At 43.4% G+C, this 27,310-nt stretch overlaps 2 protein-coding genes and 1 long non-coding RNA gene across 4 annotated transcripts in view; 1 reads left to right on the top strand and 2 right to left on the bottom strand.

Moving 5' to 3' along the window:
• Positions 1-285: 285 nt before the first annotated feature.
• On the bottom strand, positions 286-2,599 carry LOC130550348 (uncharacterized). Its single transcript, XR_008962393.1, has 2 exons — positions 2,510-2,599; positions 286-2,428 (listed from the first exon to the last, which is right to left on the bottom strand). It is a non-coding gene; the product is annotated as an uncharacterized LOC130550348 (long non-coding RNA).
• lxn (latexin) lies at positions 2,555-13,437 on the top strand. 2 transcript variants are annotated; one of them, XM_057327788.1, is made up of 7 exons: positions 2,555-2,882; positions 11,457-11,606; positions 11,723-11,785; positions 12,593-12,773; positions 12,848-12,984; positions 13,052-13,114; positions 13,239-13,437. In XM_057327788.1, the coding sequence occupies exons 1-7, from the start codon at positions 2,625-2,627 to the stop codon at positions 13,380-13,382; spliced, it is 996 nt and encodes a 331-aa protein (XP_057183771.1). In that variant the 5' UTR covers positions 2,555-2,624; the 3' UTR covers positions 13,383-13,437. The 2 variants fall into 2 exon arrangements, with proteins under 2 accessions (XP_057183771.1, XP_057183772.1); XM_057327789.1 differs by lacking the exon at positions 2,555-2,882 and adding an exon at positions 11,332-11,350.
• The window catches only part of gfm1 (G elongation factor, mitochondrial 1), a 32,120-nt gene continuing 8,833 nt past the window's right edge, over positions 4,024-27,310 (bottom strand). The window contains exons 5-18 of the mRNA XM_057327787.1: positions 26,961-27,077; positions 26,729-26,879; positions 26,492-26,646; positions 26,307-26,391; positions 26,092-26,229; positions 25,904-26,005; positions 25,763-25,819; positions 25,543-25,680; positions 14,571-14,653; positions 9,637-9,799; positions 9,398-9,542; positions 8,973-9,133; positions 8,116-8,169; positions 4,024-4,383 (exon numbers count right to left, since the gene is read on the bottom strand). Of these exons, the coding sequence (XP_057183770.1) occupies positions 4,252-4,383; positions 8,116-8,169; positions 8,973-9,133; positions 9,398-9,542; positions 9,637-9,799; positions 14,571-14,653; positions 25,543-25,680; positions 25,763-25,819; positions 25,904-26,005; positions 26,092-26,229; positions 26,307-26,391; positions 26,492-26,646; positions 26,729-26,879; positions 26,961-27,077 (1,681 nt within the window). The 3' untranslated portion in view covers positions 4,024-4,251. The remainder of the gene's footprint in view (positions 4,384-8,115; positions 8,170-8,972; positions 9,134-9,397; positions 9,543-9,636; positions 9,800-14,570; positions 14,654-25,542; positions 25,681-25,762; positions 25,820-25,903; positions 26,006-26,091; positions 26,230-26,306; positions 26,392-26,491; positions 26,647-26,728; positions 26,880-26,960; positions 27,078-27,310) is intronic.

Raw genomic sequence — 27,310 nt, 5'->3', positions numbered from 1 at the left:
GATAATAGCAGTTATTTTCATAGTTTACTGTAAGACACAAGCTGCGAACTATCCTGAAAACTGTGTTTGAACCCCCAGCATGTGTTGAAACAAGCACATATTTCTTTTGAGAGGTTGGGTCAGATGTAGAGAGAGAACAGCAATCCTCTGGAATGCTTCATGTGTTACTGCTCATCCCGACAGCTGTTATTCAACAAACCCTTAGATTTATAAATGTAGCATGGCGGCCAGCCCAGATAAATGGGGAAAACACAAGTTAGATCCAAAAAAACTAAGAGGCACGAGTAATGGTACAAAAGGTTTTTTTATTTTAAGTTACTTTAAAATGTTTGGCCAACACAGAACAGACCATAAATAAAAAACAAAACAGGAGACTGAGGCTTCCTACATAAAGGAGCGGGCTGGTACAGCAGCACACATTATACACATCCAAAGCACACCAATAAAGTCACAAAATACACAGCAATCGATGACACAGCAATAGTGACAACCCTTGGGGATGCAACACCACGAACCAGCCTGCTACTGGAAGCACTCAGCTCCTAAAAACAAGAAAAAAAAACTATTAGAAAAGAATCAATTTAATACACATACTACTACATAAAGAAAACTCAAAAGAAACCAACTCAAACACAAACAAATGACCATAATCTTAAAGTACATAGTCACCGACAAGCAAAAACAGAAAACCAACTTTTTACTGTCACTACTAATACCTGTCGAAATGCTAAAGTCTCAAAACGACACAAACCACAGTTACCGTATAGCAGTAATCGATACAATTGCTCAAGATTGTAATGGCAGGGACACTGGGCATACCTACACCAATGGAATCACAGAAGTGTAGAAACATCACATAACCCAAGACCAGTTAAAGGGATAGTTCACCCAAAAATGATCTCACCCTCAAAATCATTTGCTCACCCTCATGTCATTTCATACCTGTATAAATTACTTTGTTCTGATGAACACAGAAAGATATTAGGGCGAATGTTACCAATTTTAAATTCTGTGACATCATTGACTGCCATAGTAGGAAAAATAAAATGGAAGTCAAAGGTGAACCTGCACTATTTGTGTTCCTAAATTCTTCAAAATATCTCACTTTATGTTTAACAGAACAAAGTGCTGTATACAGGTTTGCAACAACCTGACGGTGAGCAAATGATGACAGAATTTTCAGTTTTGGGTGAACGAACACTTTAAGGATCATGAAATTACAAAATGACCAACGTCACAGTTTCCACATGGTTGTCATCATCACAATACGTGGCCTAATGGTTAGAGAGTCGGACTCGTGACCAGAAGGTTGCAGGTTGGATTCTCAGGGCCGGCGGGTAACGACTGAGGAGCCCTTGAGCAAGGCACCTTACCCCTACTTGCTCCCCGGGTGCTGCAGTGATAGCTGCCCACTGCTCCGGGTGTACGTGTGTTCACCACTTGCTGTGCGTGTGTTCACTACTCTCTGGATGGGTTAAATGCAGAGGTCACATTTCGGGTATGGGTCACCATATCTGACTAATAGGTCACTTTCACAATAGTGACAATAAAAGAACTCGCACAAATAGAAAAAAAATATATAAAAATGGGAAAATACTCACTTGGATACTAGGCCATGCTGTAATTAAAGGGACGGTTCACCCAAAAATGAACATTTTGTCATTTCCTCTCCTTCGAGTTGTTCCAAATCTGTATACATTTATTTGTTCTCATGAACACAGATAAAGATATTTGGAAGAATGCTTATAACCAAACTCATTTGGCCCCCCATTGACTACCATAGCAGGAAAAATACAATGGTAGTCAAAAGTTCCCCAAAGAACACTTTTGTGATCAACAGAATAAAACATTGATAAAGTAATTTCTCTTACAATGGGAGTCAATGGGGGGCGAGAATTTTTTGGTTATAAGCATTCTTCCTCATATCTTTCTCGGTGTTCATTATGAATAAAATTATACAGATTTGAAACAACTCGAGGGCGAGTAAATGACAGAATTTTCATTTTTAGGTCAAGTATCAGAGTGGCTCAGAGGACGAACAGAGGAGACGCGCTGCCTTGACTGCCCTCACTCATTCTTTTTTAGCACAAAGCATACAAAACATTACATTAAAATCTCAATTAAAAACCATTCTAGGTCATCTAGTTTTAAATTAGACTTGCCAAGCTGACTCACCGACGACGTAACGCTCACAGTGATGTCCACAACGCTCATATAAGAACTTTTTTCAGCCTTTACAACAGCCACAGCAATCGCTGCGATTTTGGCCATATTAACAGCAATGTAATGAGCATGTATTACATTAACACCAGACTTCATTCAACGCGTCAAACAAACAGCATTGAACTTACAAACAGTACGTTTCAACCCACCAGCACACTCATTAGACCCCCGCTGTCGTGTATAACACGAGGCGCCCAGCATCACACTGCAACACACCAAAAGCAAGAAAATCACTAACCCAACAAAAATAAGGTAGCCAAGCAGCTAACCGGCTACAAACACATACCTCCGTACTAGGGCATAAAGGGGCGGGGTTTCGACCATGACGCACGCCCCAGAGGCATTAGCACCTGGTTTATATGTGCTAGCAGTAAAGTAGCCGCTGATTGGTTAAATGGTTAATGTTTGTGACGCATTTAAGCAACTCACAAGCATCGACACATAAACAACAGGATTCTTCAGAGAAACGTCACAGTCCAGCAACCTCATCTTTAGAAATCCTCATGCTGTGGATCAGTAAAATGTTCCGTTTCGCTTTGTTGGTTTTCTCTTTGGTTCAGCTCAGTCCAGCTCTGCCAGTCTCTCAGAAACATCTGCTGTCCTGCTGCGGCTCTGCAGATCCTGTGGACAACTGTCTCAACACAATTCAAACATCTGAGGTAAAACTCCCTTTACTGAGTATAAACTAACTTGATTCTCAAAGTTAGACACAATGCTGGATGTCGTTGAGGGGTGTGAGGAGTAAACACTGGAGGCCGGTGAGGGGTTGATGCTGGAGGCCATTGAGGTGCGAGGGGTCAACACTGAGCCGTAAGGGGTTGACGATGGAGGTTGTTGAGGCATGAGGGGTTGACACTGGAGGCAGGTGCGGTGCAAGGGGTTGAGAGTGGAGGCCGTTGAGGTGCAAGGGGTTGATGCTGACGGCCGTTGAGGTGCGAGGGGTTGAAGCTGGAGGCCATTGAGGTGCGAGGGGTTGACGCTGGAGTCCATTGAGGTGCGAGGGGTTGACGCTGGCGGCCATTGAGGTGCGAGGGGTTGAAGCTGGAGGCCATTGAGGTGCGAGGGGTTGACGCTTGGAGGCCATTGAGGTGCGAGGGGTTGACGCTGGCGGCCATTGAGGTGCGAGGGGTTGAAGCTGGAGGCCATTGAGGTGCGAGGGGTTGACGCTTGGAGGCCATTGAGGTGCGAGGGGTTGACGCTTGGAGGCCATTGAGGTGCGAGGGGTTGACGCTTGGAGGCCATTGAGGTGCGAGGGGTTGACGCTTGGAGGCCATTGAGGTGCGAGGGGTTGACGCTTGGAGGCCATTGAGGTGCGAGGGGTTGACGCTTGGAGGCCATTGAGGTGCGAGGGGTTGACGCTTGGAGGCCATTGAGGTGCGAGAGGTTGACGTTGGAGGCCGTTGAGGCATGAGGGGTTGACATTGGAGGCAGGTGCGGTGCAAAGGGTTGACCGTGGAGGCCGTTGAGGTGTGAGGGGTTAACGCTGTAGGCCAGTGAGTGGTTAATGCTGGAGGCCGTTAAGGTGCGAGTGGTTAATGCTGGAGGCCGTTGAGGTGAGAGGGGTTGATGCTGGAGGCCGTTGAGGTGCACGGGGTTGACGGATTGTACTTTTAATCTAGTTTTTAGAGATACATCTCATGCACTTCTTTATAACAATGTAGTTGTCCACTTGTCAGCGTGTACTATTGTGACACAAAAGTGTTCTTCAATTAAATAAATTGTGCTAATTTAGTCTTTTAGACAGTTCAGTATTCAAACAGTACACTTAAAAGTATACTAATACTAGTATGTACTAACAAGTATACTTAAAGATTTTTTTATTCATTTTAAATATGCACATCATTTTTACTTTATATTTTACCGTAATTACTACACTTGCAAACATATGCTGTACAAATACATTTACAATAAACGACCGAACTCAATCTTTTGAACAGATGAATTTACAAAAATTATTTGTAATAATTCAGTAACAGTAAATAAATTGACATGTTTTAAATGTTCTTGGATGGTGATCGATGTGATGGTTCAGTTCTTCCATTTGTTCTTCTTAGCGGGCAGCTGTCCGGTTGCCTCCAGGTATATGTTAATGAGTTCCTCCTGTACAGACGGCAGACACGGTTGATATCTGCTGTAGTCCATGGTGTACTCGCCTTTACCCTAAACAACACAGATACAAAACGCACTCAACATGAAAGAGCATTTACGACCCATTTGATTTTCTGCAGGTGAATTTGATTGGTTCTATGTGTCTTAATGTTAACCCTGTTGAAAAAAACAGCATATGCTGGTTAGTTTTGAAGTATGGTAGCTGGTCCTGAGCTGGTTTAAGAGGGTCCTGAGTAGGGATGGGCATTTTTCAATAATTTCATATTCAAATATTTGAGCTAATAAAAAACGAATATTCGAATATTGGTTTATTTAAATTAAGTTAATAATGACATAATTTGTTACGTTTTTATTAGTCACAATTTCACATCAAGCTTATGATTATCATTAAATAGTCATAATGCATTAATATTATATCCTGTATATCGTTTTTTTATGTTGAAAAAATAGAAAAATACATAAAAACTGCATTTAAACCTGCGTGGAACGGTATAATACAAAAAGAAAAGAAAACAGACAAAACAAAACGAACAAAACGCAACGTATATCGACAGTCTGTGATATATGGTTATCTTGTTTATTTTGTTTTACATGTGCTTGATAAGAAAAACAAGCATATAGGTCTATTTTACTCTGGTGAAAGTCTGTTCAACAAGCCGACGGTTAACAAGCCGACAGCATAGAAAACGCGCTGCTCTTCTCTAACTCCCGGTAACAAAACCCAGATCTGACAAGAATACCTGGCTTTATTGTTTATAATGTTGATAATAAATAAACGGGCTTGATACCTCATGCCGACTGTTAAGATCCTAAAAAATACCCCGCAACAAAGACGGAGCCCATAGTGCTTGATTCCCTGATTACGTGACCGTCATCTGAAGAAGATATTCTGCTGATCAGCACGCATATAAATATTGTTTTCTTTGTCGTTCACGGTCAGTGTCTGTCTTGTTTAGCTTTGCATCAATAAATAAGGTAGGCCTATTTATTTCAACTAAGGTAAGGAATTACAGCGCGTTTTAAAACAAACAAAAAAAGCATCCGTGCGAATTTATTTAGGCCTACAGGCTGTAACTTGAAGGCGACGACCCTATTTGAACTTCTAGAAGGAAAATTCTTGCTTTTAGGTATGGAAAAATGTGCCAGTCTTATGTTAAGGCCAAATTCATTAACATTTGTTGCAGTGAAATGTACATTTTCATGTTTCAAGTTGTTGAAATTAGCATTAGGCCTACTTAATATATTTTTAACGAGCGAATATGAATTTACTAAGAACAACCGCTGCAAACAAGTAATGGTAATAAATGAATTATTGTTGTTAATCATTTAATATTACGTTGATATATTTATACCTAATGTAAGTAATGTTAACGAATTCTGTGGCTCACCAGTTTTGAAACATTTTAATATGGTGATGTAAGTCGAGCAAACGCGATCCGGGCATCCAGTGTGTAAACTTAAAATATTTAAACTAGCTTTCAATCTGAGTGAACAAAGATTTAGGAACACATACAAATGATTTTTTTTTATTTTCTGTACATTAAAAAATCATTACAGAAGAAGTGAAGAAGCGTTAAATAAGACCTGACTCTAAGGTCTTCTGTAACAGAACAACTTAACCTTGTGGTGATGCAGTTTTATTCTTATGAAAAATAGGAATATTCAAATAGCATTTTTAATATTCGAATAGTTATTGTGGATCGAATATTCAAATATTTGAATATTCGTGCACATCCCTAGTCCTGAGCTGGTTTAAGAGGGTCCTGAGCTGGTTTAAAAGGGTCCTGAGCTGGTTTAAGAGGATCCTGAGCTGGTTTAAGAGGGTCCTGGGCTGGTTTAAACTGGTCCTAAACCAGCTCAGGACCAGCTTAAGCTAGCACATGACAAGCTTAGGACCAGCAAATAACCAGCTTAAACCAGCACAAACCAGCTATCTTGCTTCAAAAACTAACTAACCAGCATATGCTGTTTTTTTCAACAGGGAAGGTTAAAATACACACGTTTGCTATCAGTACGCTTTGATAAAAGATATTTGTTTCTATTCTTTCATTAACATCATCCAAGCTTCTTTGACTGACTTCATGGCAATGAGCCAATTACTTGATGGGAACATGAGGGATGTTACATTTGAAGTGGTTTCTATAGCAGCAGTAAGACTACGTTCACACTGCAAGCCTTAATCTCCTACGACCTGGCATCCACATGTGTGGACATCACATTTTTGGTTGTGTGCACGATAATACTTAATTCTGTGTAACTGGAACCTGTTATTCACAAACATGGACCTTTACACTGCCATCTGGTGGTGTCAGAAGAGAAAAACACTTTGCAAAGATGGCGGGCGAACACATCTGAAAAATAATGGCAGCTATGGCAGGACAAAACGTCCAAAAGGTAAAAAATGTAATAAAATGTCATTGTTGCTTCTTGTTACGTTATGCATAGTAGTGTTGTATGATTAATATGGCATGCAAATTTGACACATTTTTGCGATGTACTATGCCTCTAAACTTGATGTCCACACATGTGGACAATGGGACTTTGCTTAGTTGAAAATGTAAAAATGTATTAAAAAATAATTGTTTTTAAATAACGGAAAACGTAGTTTGGGAAGAATTTGTTTGAAAACATCAATTTACACAACGACTGCAAGCAGTACCATGGGGCTAAGCCCACACTTTACCAAGTGTACCCACACCCAGCCCACACTTCCCCCGGGGTGCCCACATTTCCCCCGGTGTACCCACAGCATTCCCACACTTCACCCCAGTGTACCCACATCATTCCCACACTTACCCAAGTGTACCCACAGCATGCGCACTCACAGCCCACACTTCCCCCAGTGTACCCACACTTACCCCAGTGTACCCACAGCATGCCCACACACAGCCCACACTTCCCCCAGTGTACTCAGGCTGTTAATAAAATAGATTTGTACTTTATTACACAATGGTGTCTTGACTGTTTTCTGTGGATACAGACCGATTGTCCACATGTGTGGACATCGTTTTTTTCAAAAAGTGCTTCATGTTCAAATATAATATTTGGTTATTACATTTATTGGTTCCTCCTAACCCCAAATAGCTAGAAGAAATCTAAAATGCAAGCCAAACCAAAGCTCGGGTCTTAAGAGGTTAATGCTCAATTCCGATTTTTATTTTGCTCAGTTCAGATTTTTTGTTCGGCTGTTCACACTATTTTTAAAATGTGGCCAATATCAGATTCCAGTATGAACTCGTGATGGTTATAAACTGAATCGCATGTGCAAAACAACAATAACACGTAACACGCAGCACGCTTTCATACAGAATTAAGCAAGGGTCAAGTCAGTGGGTGTGTTTGACTTTATGAGGTGCTGAGCGGATTGTTCGCGCGGCGCGATTATAGAGCATTCCCGGACAGTGCAAGGGCTTATGTTTATAATCTGATGCTTAATGTTTGGCAACTGAGCTGTAAAGTGCACTTCCGTCAACAGAATAGCGCGTGAAGCTTTAAATCAGCGCAGAATTGTGACGCATGTCGATTTACAATGATGCAAAAGTCGCATGAATCCGATATGACCGTTCAGACTGAGGTCGCATTGTGAAACATCAGACCTGTATCTTATTTAGGACCACATATGGAATTGGCTCAGATCAGATTAAAAAAGATCGGATTCCATCTGGTTTGTCCTGTTCACACTGTCATAGAGTAAACAGATCTGGGTCGCATATGAGCAAAAAAATCTGAATTTGGTGGCAGTGTGAACGTAGTCGAAGTGTAAAGCTGCATGTGTTGTGTTACCTCTGTACAGGAGCGCAGCTCTGTTGAGTATCCAAACATGTCATTCAGAGGAATCTAATGAAACAAACAGACATCGATCAACACGTGTCAGTCATATATGTGCAATTGATATCAACTATGGCATTTCTAGATAATTCTCACCAAAACAAGTCTATGTGTTAAAGTGATATGATGTTTGTTGTAATGTGTGTTATTTAAGAGTGCTCTTAAATCCATTTTATGCACACTCTCTTCTGCATTCAATAGTCAGCCAACTCTGATACATCTGACGCACATAGCGTCCTTAGTGAACAATGGCGTTTTTTGCTCGATCGCTTCAAGATGCACATGGGGGGCAGTCGTGGCCTAATGGTTAGAGAGTCGGACTCGTGACCAGAAGGTTGCCGGTTCGATCCTCAGTGCTGGCGGGTAACGAGTTGAGCAAGGCACCTTACCCCTACTTGCTCCCCGGGCGCTGTGTGTACGTGTGTTCACCACTTGCTGTGCGTGTGTTCACTACTCTCTGATCGGATGGGTTAAATGCAGAGGTCACATTTCGGGTATGGGTCACCATACTTGACAAATAGGTCACTTCACTTCACTTCATAGGATTACAATCAATGATGTGAGTCAAATGATCCAAACATTATGTCATACGTCAACAATCAAAAATGAGAGAGGCTTCAAGCTCTTGAGCACAGAGGCACTCAACAATGCTCAGCCGTAGTGCTGTCGCTTCACTGAAACGTGAATGTTTTCTTGCTAAACCTATCGGTAAAAAATCACCTCAGCGCTAGAGAGCAAGTGGCTTAGCTGGATGAGATTTTAGCGAAAGTACGTCATCGCCTCTGACATGTAAATGTGATGGTGTGACTCACATCAGCATACAGTGTGAAGTATCCCTCCGCCCCGTCCTGTCCTGTGATGACACCATGACGACGATTGACCCCGGCAATAACTGCCCCCTGGAATTCATTAGGGGCAACAATCTCCACGGACATCACTGGTTCCAAAATCACAACATTGGCTTTCTCCATCGCTGAAGAGACAGAAATCATAAAAAATAAGCGAGAGGAGAAAAACAGGGATTCTGATCGGCTCTCTTAAAGGGATAGTTCTGTCATCATTTATTCCCTCTTGTGCGTTTCAAAACCTGTAAATGACTCTTTCTTTAGACATTTTGAGAAATGCATGAACTTCAATGTTTTTTTGCTTTGGTTACCAACCTTGTTTTGTGTTCTGCAGAAGAAAGAAATCACACAGGTTTGAAAGAGGACGAGTAAATGATGAAAGAGTTTCATACCCTGTTTGAGAGCGCCCTCTCCTGCACGAATGAAAGAGATTTCATTGGAATCCACCATGTGATGAGCGCCATCGTCCAGCACGAAGCGCACTCCAGATATCTTGTGTCCCGTCAGAGGACCCTTCTCACACGCTTCTCTGAACCCCTGAAGGACAAACACAGCCAAAGAGAGAGAGAGAGAGAGACCATGAGTGACATCAGGCACAAGCACACAAGCACGCGTATCAATGTGCTCTTACCCTCTCCACAGCGGGGATAAACTGCTTGGGGATGTTTGTACCGATGGTCCGGTCCTTAAACTCCAGTTTTGTGTTAGTGTTGGTATCTAGCGGTTCCAGAACCCCCGTCACTTTGCCGTACTGCCCGGAGCCACCCGACTGCTTCTTATGTGTGAAGTCAAACCTGTAACAACAACAATAATATTATCAGTAAGGGATAACCCACAGCTAGCCTTGTGTTAAAGGATTTTAATGCACGATGTGGAGGCCAAGAACCACCCGATGCAAAGTGCATTAAAATCCTTTGCTGTTATAGATGTTTACACTGTCATTTGTGATGATCAGACGGGTGAAAATGACAGGTGAATTGATTTCTCTCAGTTAATTTCAAACATTGATCAAACTGACTGAAACTACCCGTCCATTAAAGGGACAGTTCACCCAAAAATAAAAATTCTGTCATCATTTACCGTTTCAAACCTGTAGCAATTTTGTTGTTCTGCAAAACACAAAGGAAAATATTTGTTAGAATGTCAGTAAGCAAACAGATCTCACCCCCATTGACCCATTTTCCCTACTATGACAGTTAATTGGAATGAGATATGTTTGCTTACTGACATTCTAACAAATATCTTCCTTTGTGTTCAGCAAAACAAAGACCTGTATACAGGTTTGGAACAATCTGATAGTGAGTGAATGATGACAGAATATTCATTTATGGGTGAACTGTCCCTTTTAATGCACACCTTCCAGCCAATCAGAATCCAGTTTTCAAACAGACCAATGATCAGTTTATTTCGTGTTTTATAGTATTTCTATGCTTTTTGTATATTAGAATAAAACATAGGCCTATTCCTTGCCATGCTGTAGTCAAAACAAAACTTTGAGCAAAAAATATATTGTACATTTTACACCTCATATTTTGATGGTTTAATGGAACCTGAGGCAGAATTGAGAGTAAATGTTATATATACAGTGTATATATATTTTTAATATCCCTGCTTGTAATTGTTGTATTTTACATATATATATAAATATAATAATCTGTATTGTTTTTATATATTTTTTATTCTGTGTAGTGTTATTTGTATGCACCATGGGTCTGAGACTAACGCAATTTCAATCCACTATATGCATGTACTGTACATGTGGCAGAATTGACAATAAAGCAGACTTTGACATTGACTATATACCGCACGCACCTTATACACCTTACAATGATTAACCATGTTTTTATAGCAAACGTGCAGTAACTTAACTATGTTTTTGGGGATTTTGATTACAATTGACAAAACCATGTATTTTTCTACTTCAACCATCATAAAACCATGGTTAATTTTCGTAAGGGAGGTTACCGTCATCTCTGCTAAAATACTATATGAGAACTGTTTTCTAACAATTCAGTTTTTTGTTACTACAGTCAGTGTTTGAGAAAGCGTTGTGCAGTACCAAAGCAAACTGTTAAATGACTGTCAGCTGCTCAAAGGAAAAGCGTTGCTGTCCCTTTAAGAGAGGGCGGGGTGCTGCGCGGACGGGAAGTGTAGAAAACCACACGCGCAAGGAAGAAGCATGGGAAGAGGAGTGTCGATGTCATAAGGCACTGCGCAGATCGATCTGAGTATGACATTCAAGTACCGCGCGAGCGATTGGAAGGCTTTGCTCACGCGATATTCTGATGTCACACGGCGATCTGTGAGCGCAGCGCCGCATAAAGTCGAACCCGAACGCCTACTGGGTTTGTTTATACAGTGATGTCACGTTCAGAGAGAGGGTCAAAGTCAATAGTAACATCGTTTTATTTCACATCCGTCTGTATTCTGTGCTTTATCTGTCACACACAGGCGGAAGCTGAAATGTCCACAGGAAATCTGGTGCCCACTCATTTCCCAGCCCGTCGTGCGGCTCAAGTGGCCCTGCATTACATCAACACGCGGCACGGCTCGCCCTTCAAAGTGTTCGGACTGCAGCAGGTGCACGAGGCTCGAGCCCAGGTGAGTTTCACGTGCTCCCAAGTGTGTACTGTACTGTTAGCGTGTGTCTGTGGCTCAGAAGTGTGTAGTGTACTGTACTGTACTGTGTGTTGCTCAGTAAAGTTTTCTGCTGACAGGAAGTGGCAGCAGGAGGCAGGAAGTACTATCTGGACTTCTCTGTGGTCGACTGGGCCAGCGAGGTTTGTGTGTTCTGCACTTTCATCACTGTTTGAATATGCTTAAAGGGACAGTTCACCCAAAAATAATTCTCTCAACATTTACTCGCCCTCCTGTTATCTCAGATGTATGTGATCGACTGACTTAAGTTGAACGCAAACAAAATCTTGTCATGTTATCGTCTTAAAATGTGAAAGCTCCAAAAAGTAAAACATCCATAATTAAAATAATGCAAACACCCCTCCAGTGAACATCTGAAACAAAATGACACTTTTCAACTGTAAATCCTGACAATTTTTGAAAGAAAGTTAGGATGTGTATGATATTTTTTATATGACCAAACATCACTAGACAGATAGAGAACAGTCTAGTGAGCATTTAAGGTAGCATTCAGATAAATTATGCAATGGATGTGTCACAGAAAGTGTTTTTATTTTAAGCAGTCATATGTCACAGGACACCACACACCTACTGTATAGAGAGCTGAGTGACACCCAGACTGTGTTCAGTCATATACCTGAGATTTTCAGCAGAAGGTGACGTGTGTGAACTATTCTTTTCATGTAAACGCTTCATCTGAACTTTGTTTTTTAGATCCTATCAGCCCTAGATGTGCATCACTAAAATTATTAAGTGAAAATAAAAAACTAAACTAGAACTGAAGCAAGCCTAATTTAAACCTACATGGCAAAATGAAAATAAATGTAAAAAATGATATATCAAACAACAGCCAATTTAAAATACAAATAAATCTGAAATAAACACTACATTATGTAGAAATGATAAGGATTCAAACTGTCGCTGGTCACGTGTGTTGTCGGATGTGTCAGGGTTCAGCGGCGTTCAGATGTACGGCCGAGGTTTTCTTCCCACGGCGAGATGAGGCCGCCCCACCCGAGGTTCAGTGCAGCTGTGAGGCTCTACAGCACATCAACCGCACGGCTGAAGAAATGGCTTTCTACCGCAAGTACAGTGAGGCCGAGCACGCAGTCACCGCACACGACATTCCAGGCACGTTCATTCCCAAACACATCATACACAGACCGAGCGCCGTGAGCTTCACGTGCACATCTCTCTCTCCTCAGACAGCTACGGTAACATGACTGAAGACATGAAGCCCTTCTGGCATCTGGCTCGCGTGGCCGCGTCCTTCATCATGCTGAGAGAATCCACCGAGAACACAGAGTTCAACATGGCACAGGTGGCCAGCGTCGCACAACAGGTGAGCTGCATCACATGCAGTGCGCACACTGATCGGCCCGTGTGACCTTTGACCTGATGTATTGCAGGCGACCCTTGAGGAGCAGCTGATGTTGAAATATCACGTTCTGCTTCATGACATGCCCTCACAGGTAACACATGCATGGCAACATCACAGACGGCCTGAAACAAACCTGTATGACATCATGATCTGTTCGGTCACGTTTGTGTGGGTTTTACTCAGTGGGGCTTTCATGACTGATGTGCGTGTTTTAGGAGATCATTCATTGGAAGCTGACAATGTCCTGGTCTCCGGATGAAGGAGTCAGGGTGATGGAGACTGAATGGCAGCCCAAATGCCCTCACGCCATGCCGCCCAACAGCACTGAACCCGTGTCGTCATCATCCGCTTTAAACTGATGTGAAACACTATGTGTGCTGAAGCCACGGAGAAATAAAGTGCTCAGGCCTCAGAGTGCTGTGTGTGAGTGCTCTTTATCAGTGTGTGCTTGTGTTTGGATTCATAGGTGGTTATTTGTTCAGTTAAACACTCTTCTATTTAAAGTGACCGCGCACTTAGCTCCATTATCTTATGGTTACCTGGATCCTTCAGTTTTTTTCACTTCTACCTTATATTTCATCATTTTGGGCCCGTGCTCAACATTTGAAAAATAAACCGCAAATAAACAACACCCAATGTCTTGATGATCTAATGACCCAGTTTCTGTGCTTATACCATTGTTTTTGAGCCCTGTGTAAATTCTTATTTGAACTTTCTGGGCCCGTATTCACAAAACATTTATCTTATTAGAGTTCTCCTAAACAGCAGTCAAAGTTTTTAGTGAAGAGTTGCCTCTTAAAATCTCTTCTCGACTCTGCTGAGAGCAACTTTTACTAAGGAACATCAAGAAATCTTAAGCTCAGAGAAAGGGCAGGGTTGACCTTGTTGCTATGGATGATGTCAGTTTATTGACTATGACCACAGTGATTGGCTGATAGAGGATTGGTCTCTGTCCGTCATTTAATCACAGAAATATTATAGAATGAGGTATCATCTTTAAATGACATATTTGAATTAAGATCTTAAAATAAAAATGTAGTCAAAAAAGGAGTTGTCTGCCTTTGCAAATAAACTATATGTTCAAATAAAGTATATGTTCAGCTAATTGTAAGCATCTTGCCTGTCTCGTAAACCGGTAGCAGATGTTAAGCTCATTGTTATGAAATCTTTCTCAAATGTTTGGGTTTCAAGGCAGACTGCCGGTGTTACAGCCATTTTAGGATTGATGTGAGTTGGTCTTAGTCCTCTTCACTACTACTAACGTTCACAGATTTAGGAGCTAGTTTAATGCTAAAATGCTTTGTGAAATACTTTAGGAGTCCTAGACTTAGGACTGACACGCCCATTATCTTTAAGAGTTTCTCCTAAATCGACAAGTTAGGAGCTACTTTTATCCTTAATATGTTCTTTATTTAAAAAGCGTTTAACAAGGCTGGTTCAGAGATGCCTACACAGATGAGTCTGTTCGGTTTCACTCGCCTCCAACTCACTCGTTTCATGTACGTTACCTCGCACAAAGGCACAAAAAATGTGTGTGTGAGACTTACGTCACAGCATTGGTCACGGTCTCTCTGAAAGCCACCTTTGGTTTCCCCATCACACACGGACAGTTATATTCTCTCTCCATCCTCTACAACACAACAGCACAACATCATCACCATGTTAGTGACCTCTGTGAGGGTCTTACACACAAACATCACATAACAACGCTCAGTTCGGAACTCGTCAGATCTTAAACAATATGAGAAATTCAGGGTATCACATGTGTTGTGTCTATCTGTAATGATGCTGTGAAGTGTCACAATCCAGCTCTAATGACAATAACCATGACAATGTGGGCATTTCACCTTAGAATCGACCAGAAGATCCTAGTAAAGATAAAAGTTATTCACACAGCATCTTAACGCTTAAAAGAGCTCTTAAGGTCAGAAAGTGACTTTTAAGAAGCGTAAGAGTTTCTTTAGCAGAGGATGAAATGGATGAAAGACATTGGATGATGACGACAGTGAGTTAACAGGGCTCTAGACTCATTTTTCCCACTTTCTCAGTTGGTCGCACCAACTTACAATTTGGTTGCACCCTTTTTTATAGTAATCATAATGACCTCAGTTGATGAATCGTTCTGTTAATATGTTAATATGTCACACTGTCTTTTAAAATAGTCGGCTATAGACCGCTTCATATTTACTATTAATACTATATTATTATATATGTACTTTACTACACATTGTCATAAATAAACTTTAAATACTAAATCTTACTAACCACTCTTGTTAAATGGTCTAAGCACACTTGTGTTCTGATGTGTTTTCAGTGACTGATGTGATGGGTTCAATCAGTCAGTCTCATGAGTTCACCGTTTCATATATGAGTTGTTTCAACAAAATGAATCGGTTCAAATGAGTCATTACGTCACGAATCGGACATTGACATGCTGTTTGTTTTACACAGCTGTTAGGAGATTGCAAAAGATAGAAGTCAACACGGAAAACACTTCACTGGACAGGATTTGTCCTTTGTCAGCTGCATGTGCGGAACACTTGTCAGGGAAGAAAAGGCAACATGTTTTTGAGCACATTCACACCCAGCTGCAATTCACGTAAAAATATTCTCCAAATGCGCCACGTGAAACGTGGATTCTGACTTCCGACCTTTTTTTTGATTAAAGTGTGAGGGAGACAGAGGGGAACCTACACTAAGTGGGGGCCCAAGGCAAAATTATTCAACGAGGCCCTTCTGACATTTTTTTGTGAATATTTATTTGTCCTAAAAATAGAATTGTACAATGATCAATTAAAAGTATAGTCAAAACACATGTGATATAACAAAATGTTTACTTTTACAACGTTAAATGTCAAATATTTATCATATATTACCAATACATTGAAAATTAAGAAATGCACCTATAAAGGTATGGTTAGCATCAGTTTTGTTTTACACTTTTAATAAATGTATTATCTTAATAAATATATCTGTATCATCCCTTTCACGTTAAGTTTAACAAACTTTATTATTCAAAGGGACATCCCAAGCACAAATCCCTCTAATAAATGTCACAATCTGTTGCTGGGTCAATATTTATCAGTAAGGAATATTTTTCTTTCTTTGCCATCGACTCTGATATGCATTTATACGAGTGCTGTCCGTCACTTCTGTGCAAGACTTTGAGTTCATCTAATGCCACATACAGAATAAAATGTTTTAAATCAAAATGAAAATAGCACCATGATCGTCTCAAAGCACTTTATTCAGAGGTCAACAGCTGTATAGTGTGTTAATGAGACGAAAACTTGAGAGAGTGAAAACTTTACAGTAGATGGGAAACAATAGGTTACTTTCGTTACCCCGGTTCTCTGAAACATCGAGTGGAGAGATCCACCTATGGTAAGGGCATCAGTACCCTCCAATTGCACCAAGTCTGGCTAGACAGACAGAAGCGCGCAGCCAATGCCAGGTAAGGCCCCACTCCCTTACCTGAGAGCATATAAGGTCTGCCTGCGCTGCTGTTCTTCAGTAAGTATATTTGCTTCTCGTGCAGCAAGCGGGGTAAAGCTGGTGGATCTCTCCACTCGATGTTTCAGAGAACCGAGGTTACGAAAGTAATCTATTGTTCTCTTTCATCATCTCGTGTTCGAGATCCACCTATGGGAGAGACATGGACAGCTCCCCGATTGCCCAATACACTCACAGTGAGGTTCTGAAAGCCAGAAAAAGGACGGTAACCCCCAAGGGGGCGGTGCTTGACACGTCCCATAATCATGCACCTGGCAACCCTGACGCACACACATAGCCGCTGTGCACATGCAGGACAGGCAACATGTGTGAGGCACACACATGTAATTAACCCAGCAGCACATATATAACACCCAGGCAGGAATGTGAATACATGCTTGGTGACATGAATGTGCATGGCCCACCGGCTCGTTCAACCTTCGTTACTACAACAATGTGTAAACAGAAGGTAAAGGGATATAACAAGAAGGGGCTATGGCGACCCCACTCCCAAAACAGAATGTGCTACTGAGGTTTTGGTGACATCCAATCGGTGGTAATGCACAAACGTATGGGGAGAAGCCCAGCTGGCAGCAGAGCAGATGTCCTGCAGTGATACTCCCCTGAACAAAGCCCAAGAGGCCGCTAAGCCCCTCATGGAATGAGCTCTGTTGGCTCCTGGGGGCAGCACTCCCTTTGATTCATATGCCAAGGCTATAGCGTTCACAAGCCAATGTGAGAGGCGCTGCTTAGATATGGGACTCCCCTTGTGAGGGGGCGCCCATGAAATAAAGAGCTGGTCGCTCTTCCGGAAAACACTGGTCCTGGACATATATGCCTGTAATGCACGAATAGGATTTTAGTGCACGAAGGGAGAGTTCATGTAGCTCACTGACACGTTTGGCTGATGCCAAGGCCGAAAGCAAAGCCATCTTGAAGGACAACAGCTTCAAGGAAATACCTCCCAGGGGCTCAAAAGGATATTGAGACAAGGCCTCCAGCACCAAGGAGAGGTCCCATTCAGGGACGGTTCTCCTGATGACTGGCAATGAGCGATGGGCACCCTTCATAAATCTGCAGATTAAGTCGTAACGACAGGAGAAAACCGCCCGCTCCACACCGAAAAGCTTGCGAGCTAGAGCGTGAAGTTTCTGTGAGCGTAAACTTCCCTGGCGATTGATATATGCTACCTCTGTGGTATTGTCGCAGTGTACGACCACACGATGTCCCTGCAGGCGAGGCAGAAAATAATTCAGAGCTTTCCATATGGTCAGGAGCTCTAAATAATTTATGTGTGCTGAACGTAGTCTGCTTGGCCACAAACCGTTCACCACTCTGCCCTCCTGGGTTGCACCCCAGCCTGTTAGGGACGCATCTGTCATCACGACTTTCTGCATCACTACCGTTCCCAAACGGGTTTCCTGTGCGTAAAAGTCTGCATCCCGCCAGTGGCGAAGAGCTGCCGTGCAGGCGCGCGTCACTGCTACAGAGCGGCCGAGTATGAAATGTAGTGACAAAACCCATTTCATGAATGCTCTCATTCTCAGGAGTCCCAGAGGCAAAACCTGGATAGCTGAAGCCATAAGACCCTGCAATCTGAGGCATGTGCGATACTACACTCTCGCCCCCTCTCTGAACTGCGACACACAGCTCATTAGAGAGAGAACACGCTCCTGGGAGAGACATGCTCGCATGGAGACCGAGCTTAGCTCCAAGACCAGGAAAATCACACTCTGACTGGGTGTAAAATTGCTTTTGTTCACATTCACCCTGAACCCGAGAGATGTGATATGTGTAAGTACTCTGCAGGTGTCCCGCAGCACTTCCTCTTCCGATTCAGCCACAATGAGCCAGTCGTCCATGTATGTCAAAATCCGCAGACCTGACATTCTCAGGGGAGCCAAGCCCGCCTCCGCACATAGACAAAAATCAGAGGGCTGAGTGAGATCCCGAAAGGAAGAATGGTGAATTCGTAACATATGCCTAGATAGGCGAAACAAAGAAACTTCCTGTGTGGCGGATAAATGCTTATGTGGAAAAAAGCATCCTTGAGATCGACCGATGTGAACCAGTTGTTCTGTTTTATGGCGCGGGCCAGAGTGCTGGGGGTTAACATTCTGAAATTGTATTTCCTTAAATGTTTGTTCAACACTCAAAGGTCCAAGATGGGGCGGAGAGAACCGTCCTTCTTTGGGACCAGGAAATAACGGGAATAAAACCCTTGATTTATCAGGCTGGGAGGCACCACCTGAATCGCTCCCTTCATTAAGAGAGAAGAGATTTCTTCTTTCAGAATGTGAGCAGATCTCTCCTCCGTGTGAGAAGAGAGAACGCCGTTGAAAAGCGGGGGTTTCATTACAAACTGCAGTCTGTAACCCTGCATAATTGTTCGCATCACCCACTCCGGAGGCGCAATGGACTGCCAGGCTGACTTGCAATTCGTGAGAGTCCCCACCAGGGCCGGTGAAGCGCCGTAATCCTCGTTGGCTCTTTGCGATGCAATGGCGCCATCTAGTGGACAGACTAGGGGCGACATGCGTGGATTTAGAAAGAGGTTTTCTCTCTGCAGAGAGACGTACTCTCCCTGAGACTAATTCAATAGATTTGTTTGTTTTTTTGTGTGTTTTGTGTTGGGGAACACCGGGGCCGAAGCCTTTATTAGTTGGGTGAGGGGAACAATGTGTGTGCTGTGTGGTGACATTGCTTGAGCACATTCCCTCGCAACCGACCCCCTGAACGTGGGGGGAAAGAACACAGCGTCCACTGAATGCACGGGCTGGGAAACCTCTGGGGGGGGTGTCAGACCCCTCCGCGAGAAAACCTCTGTCTTTTGGACAGGGGCTCTGGGACAGAAAGAGAGTCTGATGAGCTTATGGCTCGCAAACGTGGACTCTGTGCTCCCAACGGTGGACATCAGGTCGGCTGCTTGCGTTTCGAGTTGGTAGGGGTTGGGGGTTTAGCAGAGGGTGGGTTACTCTGCCGTGGATGGGGTTTGATGCACGGTCTCTCTTTGCTATGATGCGGGTTTCGCACCGCGACGGGGGGGTTAGGCAAACATGCAGTGGAGCTGCTTTCCTAGGGAGGCACAACTTGAAAGCCTCGTCCTCTTTCTTTTTGATGTCGCACCTCTGCTGCATCAAAGCCACGGCGGGACCGAAGAGAGCCTGGCCAGGCTCGACCGTCGCGCCCGCAATGCCCCTCTTCACACTGTCAGGGAGTCCCGACAGGTTCATTCACAGAGCACACTCCCCCACCACAGAAAGCGCCATGGAGCGCCCGCAAGCTTGAACAGCCTGACGAGCGTCGTTGACCGTAAGGATCTCCTTCCACAAGGTTGGCGAGGGGGATCCTTTGTCCAGCTGCTGCCCCAAATCCTCCAAAATTTCCGCTTGGTAAGCGGAAAGCAGGGACGAAACATTAAGAGCCCTGACAGCCAAGGCCGAGGATTTATAAGTGGCTTGATGAACAAAGGCAGAAAAACGGTCCATTTTGCCAGGCAAGACCGGCTTCAGGGGGGCGAGCAGCCCGCACTGGACGGGGTTGAGATGTCTGGCGATCGACGGCTCGACAGCGGGGGGATCACCCAAGCTGAGAGCTGCCATGTCTTTCACCTCCAGACCCGCGAGACCGTGTTTGAGGTTCAGCGGGTCGCTCCAGTAGTGCCTCACGTGCTTAGCGCATGCTGGCAGGACTGGGAAGAGTTGTTTCCTCTGGCACAGAGGGGGTCCTAGCACTTTCCCATCATACACATCCCTCTCCTGGTCGGTGGCGCTCTGCGGAGCCGGCCATGCAATGTCAAGGTGAGCGGCCTCTCGTTCGCACACGTCCAGGAGGATGGACTGGGGTAAGGCCGCGGGGGTTAACCTGGGGAACACCAGAGAGTGGGATGGCCTCCTCGTCCTCTGAGACCCCAAGAAGGCCCGCGTCATCTTCATCGCTGGAACCAGCCGGTTCATCGGCGAACGGGAGGTTGCCCGCGAAGATATCCTCTTTGGGGAACGCAGGATTAGGCAGGTCAGCCAAGTGATGTCGCGCCCTGGGAGGCCCCCGGAGTCCCCCATGCGAGACAGAAAGGCTGAGCTCGATACACTAGGTAGCGGCAACTTTGAGTCGACGCCGCAGGAGCTTTTTTAGCAGCACAAGGCAATGGCTGCAATGCTCCGGGTTCTCCAAAGCCTCTTCTGCATGCTTGAGGCCCAAGCACACCATGCAGAACTCGTGAGAGTCCTTGGCAGCGATGAGAGCCCTGCACGCGGCCGGGCAGGCCCTTGATGAGCTGTTCCCGGGAGCAGTGGCAGATTTAGAGAGCAACATACCTGCGAAAAACTTGTTAAATTCCGTGGCGGGCAGCCGTGGAAAGTAAAGGGGGGACAGGTGGAAAAAAGAGCACGAGCGTGGGCGGCTCAGGATGCGAAAAACACAGCTAACTTGGCTGAATAGACGACTGTCACGTCTGATCAGACGATATGTCCTCCTGAAGACACACAGTGAGCAGCGAAAATCCAACCGAACTGTGTTACAGCAGAGATCGCGAGAAGCGAATGACAACTGAAGAACAGCAGCGCAGGCAGACCTTATATGCTCTCAGGTAAGGGGGTGGGGCCTTACCTGGCATTGGCTGCGCGCTGTCTGTCTAGCCAGATTTGGTGCAATTGGATGCATTTGCAGAGGTCAGGTACGGATGCCCTTCCCATAGGTGGATCTCGAACACGAGATGATGAAAGATAACTGTACTGTATTGCCCCAGCGGGCGTCACATTATGTAAACTGCACTTATAACAAGGAACTGCACATATGCAGATGTCATAGCAAATAGCAATAAATACACACACCGTATTCTCTTTTTCTGAAGTTCACTCCGCAGTGCGAGGCCGTGGATTGAAGAGTGCGCTAAATAAAGACGAGGCGGAGCAGAAGGCTTCCGCTGTTGTCATGTGTTTCGCGGATATCATAGCGAGCATAGCAGGAGAGAGGGCCCAGCAAAGGGGGTTGGCAAAATGTTGAGCATTTTATTAAGATAACAATTTCTGACTGTTTCAATCGTCAGCCATCGGGGACTCCCTCAAAAGCGGGGCCCCAGGCGAATTGCCTGCCCCATTCCTACGCCTCTGAGAGAGAGTTCAGAAACTGACATGTTCAACTTCATTAAGCGCTGCGCAGAACGATCGGAATATGACATCATTGTTCCGTGAGCGCATATTAAAAGCATATGGATCACTCTGTCCTGCGATGCCATTTGGTCTGCGCAACACCGAATGAAGTCAAACACACACTTTAGTTTGGAGACATAGGGAATGCACGAGCTCTCTGCTCGCTCTTTCCTGCACTAATCACAAGCGCATCATTCACCGCTCATAAATCACATTAAATGTTCAAATAAATCTTTGGCGTAGCAAAAGTTCGTTTTACGCACTCGCACCAATGCGACCCTGTTAAATTTTACCTCGCATGTTATAAAAAAAAATCACATTTGCAAGCCCTGGTTAATCTGTGTGGACTTCAACAACATAAAAATAAACAAACATGATGTTAAGTATTGAAAACTGAATTCGGTTGGGCGTATAACATAGTATTTCTATGCAAAATACACTCCCTTAGCTTTTATACAAGATTCACAAAGTAAACCATGGATTATTACTGTGACGAAAAAAAGGTGCTTATTTTCCTTTTATGGACGATTTCCCCCGAAACAGCAAACATAAACCAGAAGGAGAGCGAGAGGAAGAGCACGCCCATCAATTTGCTTCGTCCGCTGTACAAGAGTGTTTGTTTGTTCACGGCATTTGGGTGATGGATGTTACATAAACGGTGGATATGATGCTGGATTTGCAGATGGTTTGTAACTGATAGATGGTGGACATGAACCGCACACGGTAAGTCAAACTCCGTTAAATGTGTGTTTTGTTGCCAAACGGCACATATGGGCATAATTTAAACAATACGAACGTAAAGTGAATCAACAGTTGTGCAGGGATAATGCGATGATGTATTGTATGCTTTAGTTCCACCCACTGCACGCCTCCAGGACCTCGGCTGTTTTCAGAAATAATCAGTGTTGGGGAAGCTACTTTGAAACTGTAGTTAGATAAGCTACAAGCTACTCATCAATAAAAGTAGTTAAGTTACAGCTTAGCTACCCATCTGAAAAAGTAGTTAGTTACACTACAAGTTACTATAAAAAAGTAGCTAGCTACATTGAAACTACTTTGATTTTAGAGTGTCATTGTATATTAAGAATAACTGAATTATTGTTAATGAAAAATGTTTTAAGAAAACAATGTAATACAATTATGACTTCAGTGTTGTTTTTGTCATGGCTCTGCTTCATTTAGTCATGTTTTTCTGGGTCCTGTAGCAGAGCCATGACAAAGTCTTTGGTTTGGTGTGGAGAGAAACATATTATTGTTCTTTTGACAATAATATGCGTTCTCTCCAGTGTCTCGTCATTGGCCCCGCTCCTCTCGTTTCCTTGTTATCCTTCCCTGAGTGTTTGATTAACCACACCTGCCCCATGTCGTTATCCCTCGTTTGTCTTCCCTTTAAATACCCTCTTGTTTCTTTGTCCTGTGCCCGTGGATTGTTCTGAGTTTGTGCTGTTTACCCGGTTTGTTTTGTCGTGTTATGTGAGTACTTTGCTTTGCCCGTGTTTTTCCCTTTCTATGTTATTTGAGACGTTGTGTCGTTGTTTTCTAGTTTAGGTTTTGTTTTTACCCAGCTGTTTTTGCCCCCCTCGTGGGAAGTACTTTTGTTCTGTCTTTATATTTAGTTCAGTCCTCGTTACCCCATTGTGGGTCTTTTGTTTTCTGTTTTGTTGTTTTATAAATAAATACCCTTTGTTAACCCCTTCACGTCTGCCTGCGCTTGGGTTCTTCTGCCATTCATGACAGTTTTATTTTGTAAACTACACAGTACTCAAGTTAAAGTTAAACAGTCAAGTTGAATACTCAAATTTATCTCAAGTTAACAGTTTGCAAAATGTAGACAATGTGAATCATTAAAACAACAAAAAGAACAAATGTATGCAATTTATATATTTTGCAAAGGGCACATGGGCAAGCTGGAAGAGCGTTTTTTTATTGTGTCTGCATTTTTTATTACCTTTCTTTAACATTAATATTTAATCAAGTATCAAATGCTATGCCTCATTTAAAGGCTAAAACACTAAACATTCATTTTCAAAACTTGTTTTTGCAATCAATACAATACTCAAAATTAGGGCCACTTGTTAAGAAGTTAATTAATTCATGGCCTTTACTGTTTGATGAACACACTTGTTATATTGTGATTACGTTTGTCTGTTCGATTGGCAGACGTTTTGCCAAAGTAACTGGCCTAGCACAATGTTAGGTTCATTAGAAAACTGTTGCGGGACAGATTTGAAATGGGCGGGTCGTCTATGTAATTAATGGTAAATAAGGATTCATCATTGCAATTAAACAGACATTTAATATATAAAATGTATTATAAAACGGTCAGTGCTGGTCCTTGATTATGATTGGCTGAGTCATTGTAAAATACCCTGATTTATAACGGCTGAACGCATTACATAGCCTAAATATCACTTCATTTACTTATTTAATGAAACCTTGCTACGCATTTGGAATAACCGTTTCATAAAAGCAATAAGCGCTTCGCGTCACGCTACAGTGCCCTTAGCTGTTATAAAATGCACTGTAACCCACTGCTTCCTGGGTCTTATTGCTTTAATAAAACCGGATAATTATTCGATTTAAAATGGCTATTACTCACCTGTATGTGTTTCCTTAAATTTGTGCTTGAAGTCTTCGATGCAGACAGCGTTTTATTTTCTGGTTTGCACAGACTACATACAAACGTGTAACCATTACTGTTTGCTTGTTTAAGAGACATGAACTTGGACAAATAAGGCCATATGCAATGGGCCGCCATGCCTTGCTCCATCCTGGATGTGTGTGTGTGTGTGTGTGTGTGTGTGTGTGTTCATGTTTCTATATCCTGGTGGGGACCTATACCTGAATGCACACCAACACATGGGGACTCGTGTCACCGTGGGGACCAAAATTGAGGTCCCCACGGGCAAAAAAGCTTATAAATTATACAGAACAATATTTTTTAAAAATCTAAAAATGCAAAAAGTGTTCTATGATCTTTAGGTTTAGGGGTTGGGTTAGGGGTAGGGGATAAAATATACAGTTTGTACAGTATAAAAAACATTACGCCTATGGACTGTCCCCACGGGTCCAGGGGCAAAAAATAAATTGTACAGAACAATATTTTTTACAAATCTAAAAATGCAAAAAGTGTTCTATGATCTTTAGGTTTAGGGATAGGGTTAGGGATAGGGGATAGAATATACAGTTTGTACAGTATAAAAACATTATGCCTATGGACTGTCCCCACGGGGATAGTCAACCAAAGCCTGTGCGTGTGTGTGCGTGTGTGTGTGCGTGTGTGTGTGTGTGTTTACTTCTGCACATTCACGTAATCATCAGACGCTCTCTGAGTACTGTGCGTAAGCCGCAAGATGCGTTACAGAACAACAGATGGCAGTAATGCAAAATTTTAGTTTGTGATCTACAGTAGTAAGTAAGATGAGGATGCTGTGCTCAGTGCGCTGCACTGCACTGCTGATTGCTTAAAAGTTTGTCACAATGGAATGTAGCGAATAGCATTTGGACACGCTACACTGCTACTTGCTTGTAGAAGTATTTAACTACCGGAAAAACTACAATGTTTGAAAAGTAACTTTACTACATTTTTCTGTAGCTTGATGGTAGTTAAGTTAGTAGCGTTGCTACTTGTAGTTAGCTACTCCCCAACACTGGAAATAATCCTACAGCTGTATCTGTCTACTATGAATGCGATCAAACTAAAGACTCTTCGAAGATACGAAGTATGCAATACTACTCTATAGGAACTCAAGATGAATATTAGATTGGCAGTAACTGCGTGTGTTGCATCCGCTTGAAGCAAAATAACCACTTTTCCATTTTGCATGGAGAGGTGCGTCAGGTGAAATGTTTTTGTGGTGAAGTGTGTTGTATGTACCTGCGAGTAGATCTCCAGGTGTAGTTCTCCCATGCCGGAGATGATGGTCTCCTGACTCTCAGGGTCATACTGAACTCTGAAGGTGGGGTCTTCTCTGGTGAAACGATTGATTCCCTTCGAGAACTTATCTGTGTCATTCTGCGAGACGGAAGATCACCCGTGACTGAATATCCAACAGTACACAAACACAAACACAACGACATGACACATGCTTCAGTACCTTGTTAGAAGGTCTCATGGACATGGAGATGACAGGATCGGGAATATGAATAGATTCCTGTGAATAAACACCATCATCATCATCATCATCATCATTATTCCTGTTATAATCAATGTGTGTGTGTGTGGTTTCTTCATGTACCATGGAGAGGTTGGAGTTACTGCGAGCAGTGAATGTATCTCCACTGGCACAGTCAATGCCAAACAGAGCACAGATATCTCCCGCGTACACCTCCTCGACATCCTGAAGATCAACACCACAGTTCACATTCAATCACTGATGGCCCGCAACACAACACAACAGTGCAACTCTTCAGCATGAACACAAACCTCCATCTGATCGGCGTGAAGTCTCACCAGCCTCGGAACTCGGACCCTTTTACCTGTGCGGGTGTTGTAGATATATTCAGTTTTCTTCAAACAGCCCTGATACACCCGCACGTACGTCAACTGACCGAATCGACCCGCCTGAACGTGAGGGGCAAAGAAACAAAGTCGAGGTGCGTTTGAGGAAAACAAAAACATTCGTACAGTCTGGAACTCACCTCCAGTTTAAAAGCCAAACCCACAAACGCTTGTGTAGCATCTCTGGACGGGTCCATCTGAATTTTTGTGCCGTCATTTGTGTCCCTGTATGAGAGATATGCGTTCACATCCGTACCCACACAGATGAGGAGAAACACGTAACGTTTGTGTTTGTGATGTCATGGAGAACGCGTTGTGTACTCACTGGTGGTTGAGAATGGCATAGTTCTTCACCTCGCTGGGGTCTGGCAGATATTCCAGCACAGCGTCCAGCAGAGGCTGGACTCCTTTATTCTTCAGAGCGCTGCCCACCAGCACAGGAGTGAACTCTCGCTGTACCGTCGCCCGCCGTACAGCCGCCTAAACACACGCAGACAGAGAAACAATCAAGGACACGGGCCGACAGCGTACGAGCGACGTCTACTCGGACTCACGCTCGCACCTTCAGCTCTTCCACGCTGGGAACTTTCTCTTCCAGAAACATCTCTCCAAGCTTTTCATCTGCGTTAGCCACACACTCCACCAGCTCCTGACGCCTGTCCGCCGCCTCTGCTCGCATGTCCGCCGGGATTTCATCGAAGCGAATGCTCTGACTTCACAAGAAAAAAGACGTCACAACATCGCTTTCACATCGCGTTCACCAACCGTCATTCTGAAGAGCAGAGACGCTTTACCCGAATGGGCCTTCAAAGAAGATGCTGCGCTCCTGGATCAGATCCACAATCCCACGCAGGTTTCCCTCCAGACCGATGGGAATATTGACAAAGGCGGCATTATGATTGAGTTTAGTCCTGTGCAAACAACACAAAAGGAAACACACATGAGCTTATAATTCAGTTCATAGGCCAAATGCATCTCTGACTTCAATCGTGGAGTCCTTTCCACCATCCTTCTCGTTGCTTAATGTGCTAGTTGCACAAAATAAATGGCGCTGGTGAGCTTTTGCAACGCCAGTGTCGGCAGACTCATTTCCGGTCGTATAACACTATCATGTTGTTTTGTCTTAACAAAGTGCTCAGCAATG

The sequence above is a fragment of the Triplophysa rosa genome, unplaced genomic scaffold (genome assembly GCF_024868665.1).
Source record: "Triplophysa rosa unplaced genomic scaffold, Trosa_1v2 scaffold297_ERROPOS213765, whole genome shotgun sequence".
NCBI lineage: Eukaryota > Metazoa > Chordata > Actinopteri > Cypriniformes > Nemacheilidae > Triplophysa > Triplophysa rosa.
Note: the sequence above shows the minus strand (reverse complement) of the source record. Positions and strands in the feature narration are given on the sequence as shown.

Coding starts and splice junctions, on each gene's coding strand:
- lxn (XM_057327788.1), top strand. CDS start 2,625: ATGTTTGTGACGCATTTAAGCAACTCACAAGCATCGACACATAAACAA. Junction 11,786..12,592: donor TGGTCGACTGGGCCAGCGAG/GTTTGTGTGTTC, acceptor CGGATGTGTCAG/GGTTCAGCGGCGTTCAGATG. Junction 12,985..13,051: donor TGGCCAGCGTCGCACAACAG/GTGAGCTGCATC, acceptor GATGTATTGCAG/GCGACCCTTGAGGAGCAGCT.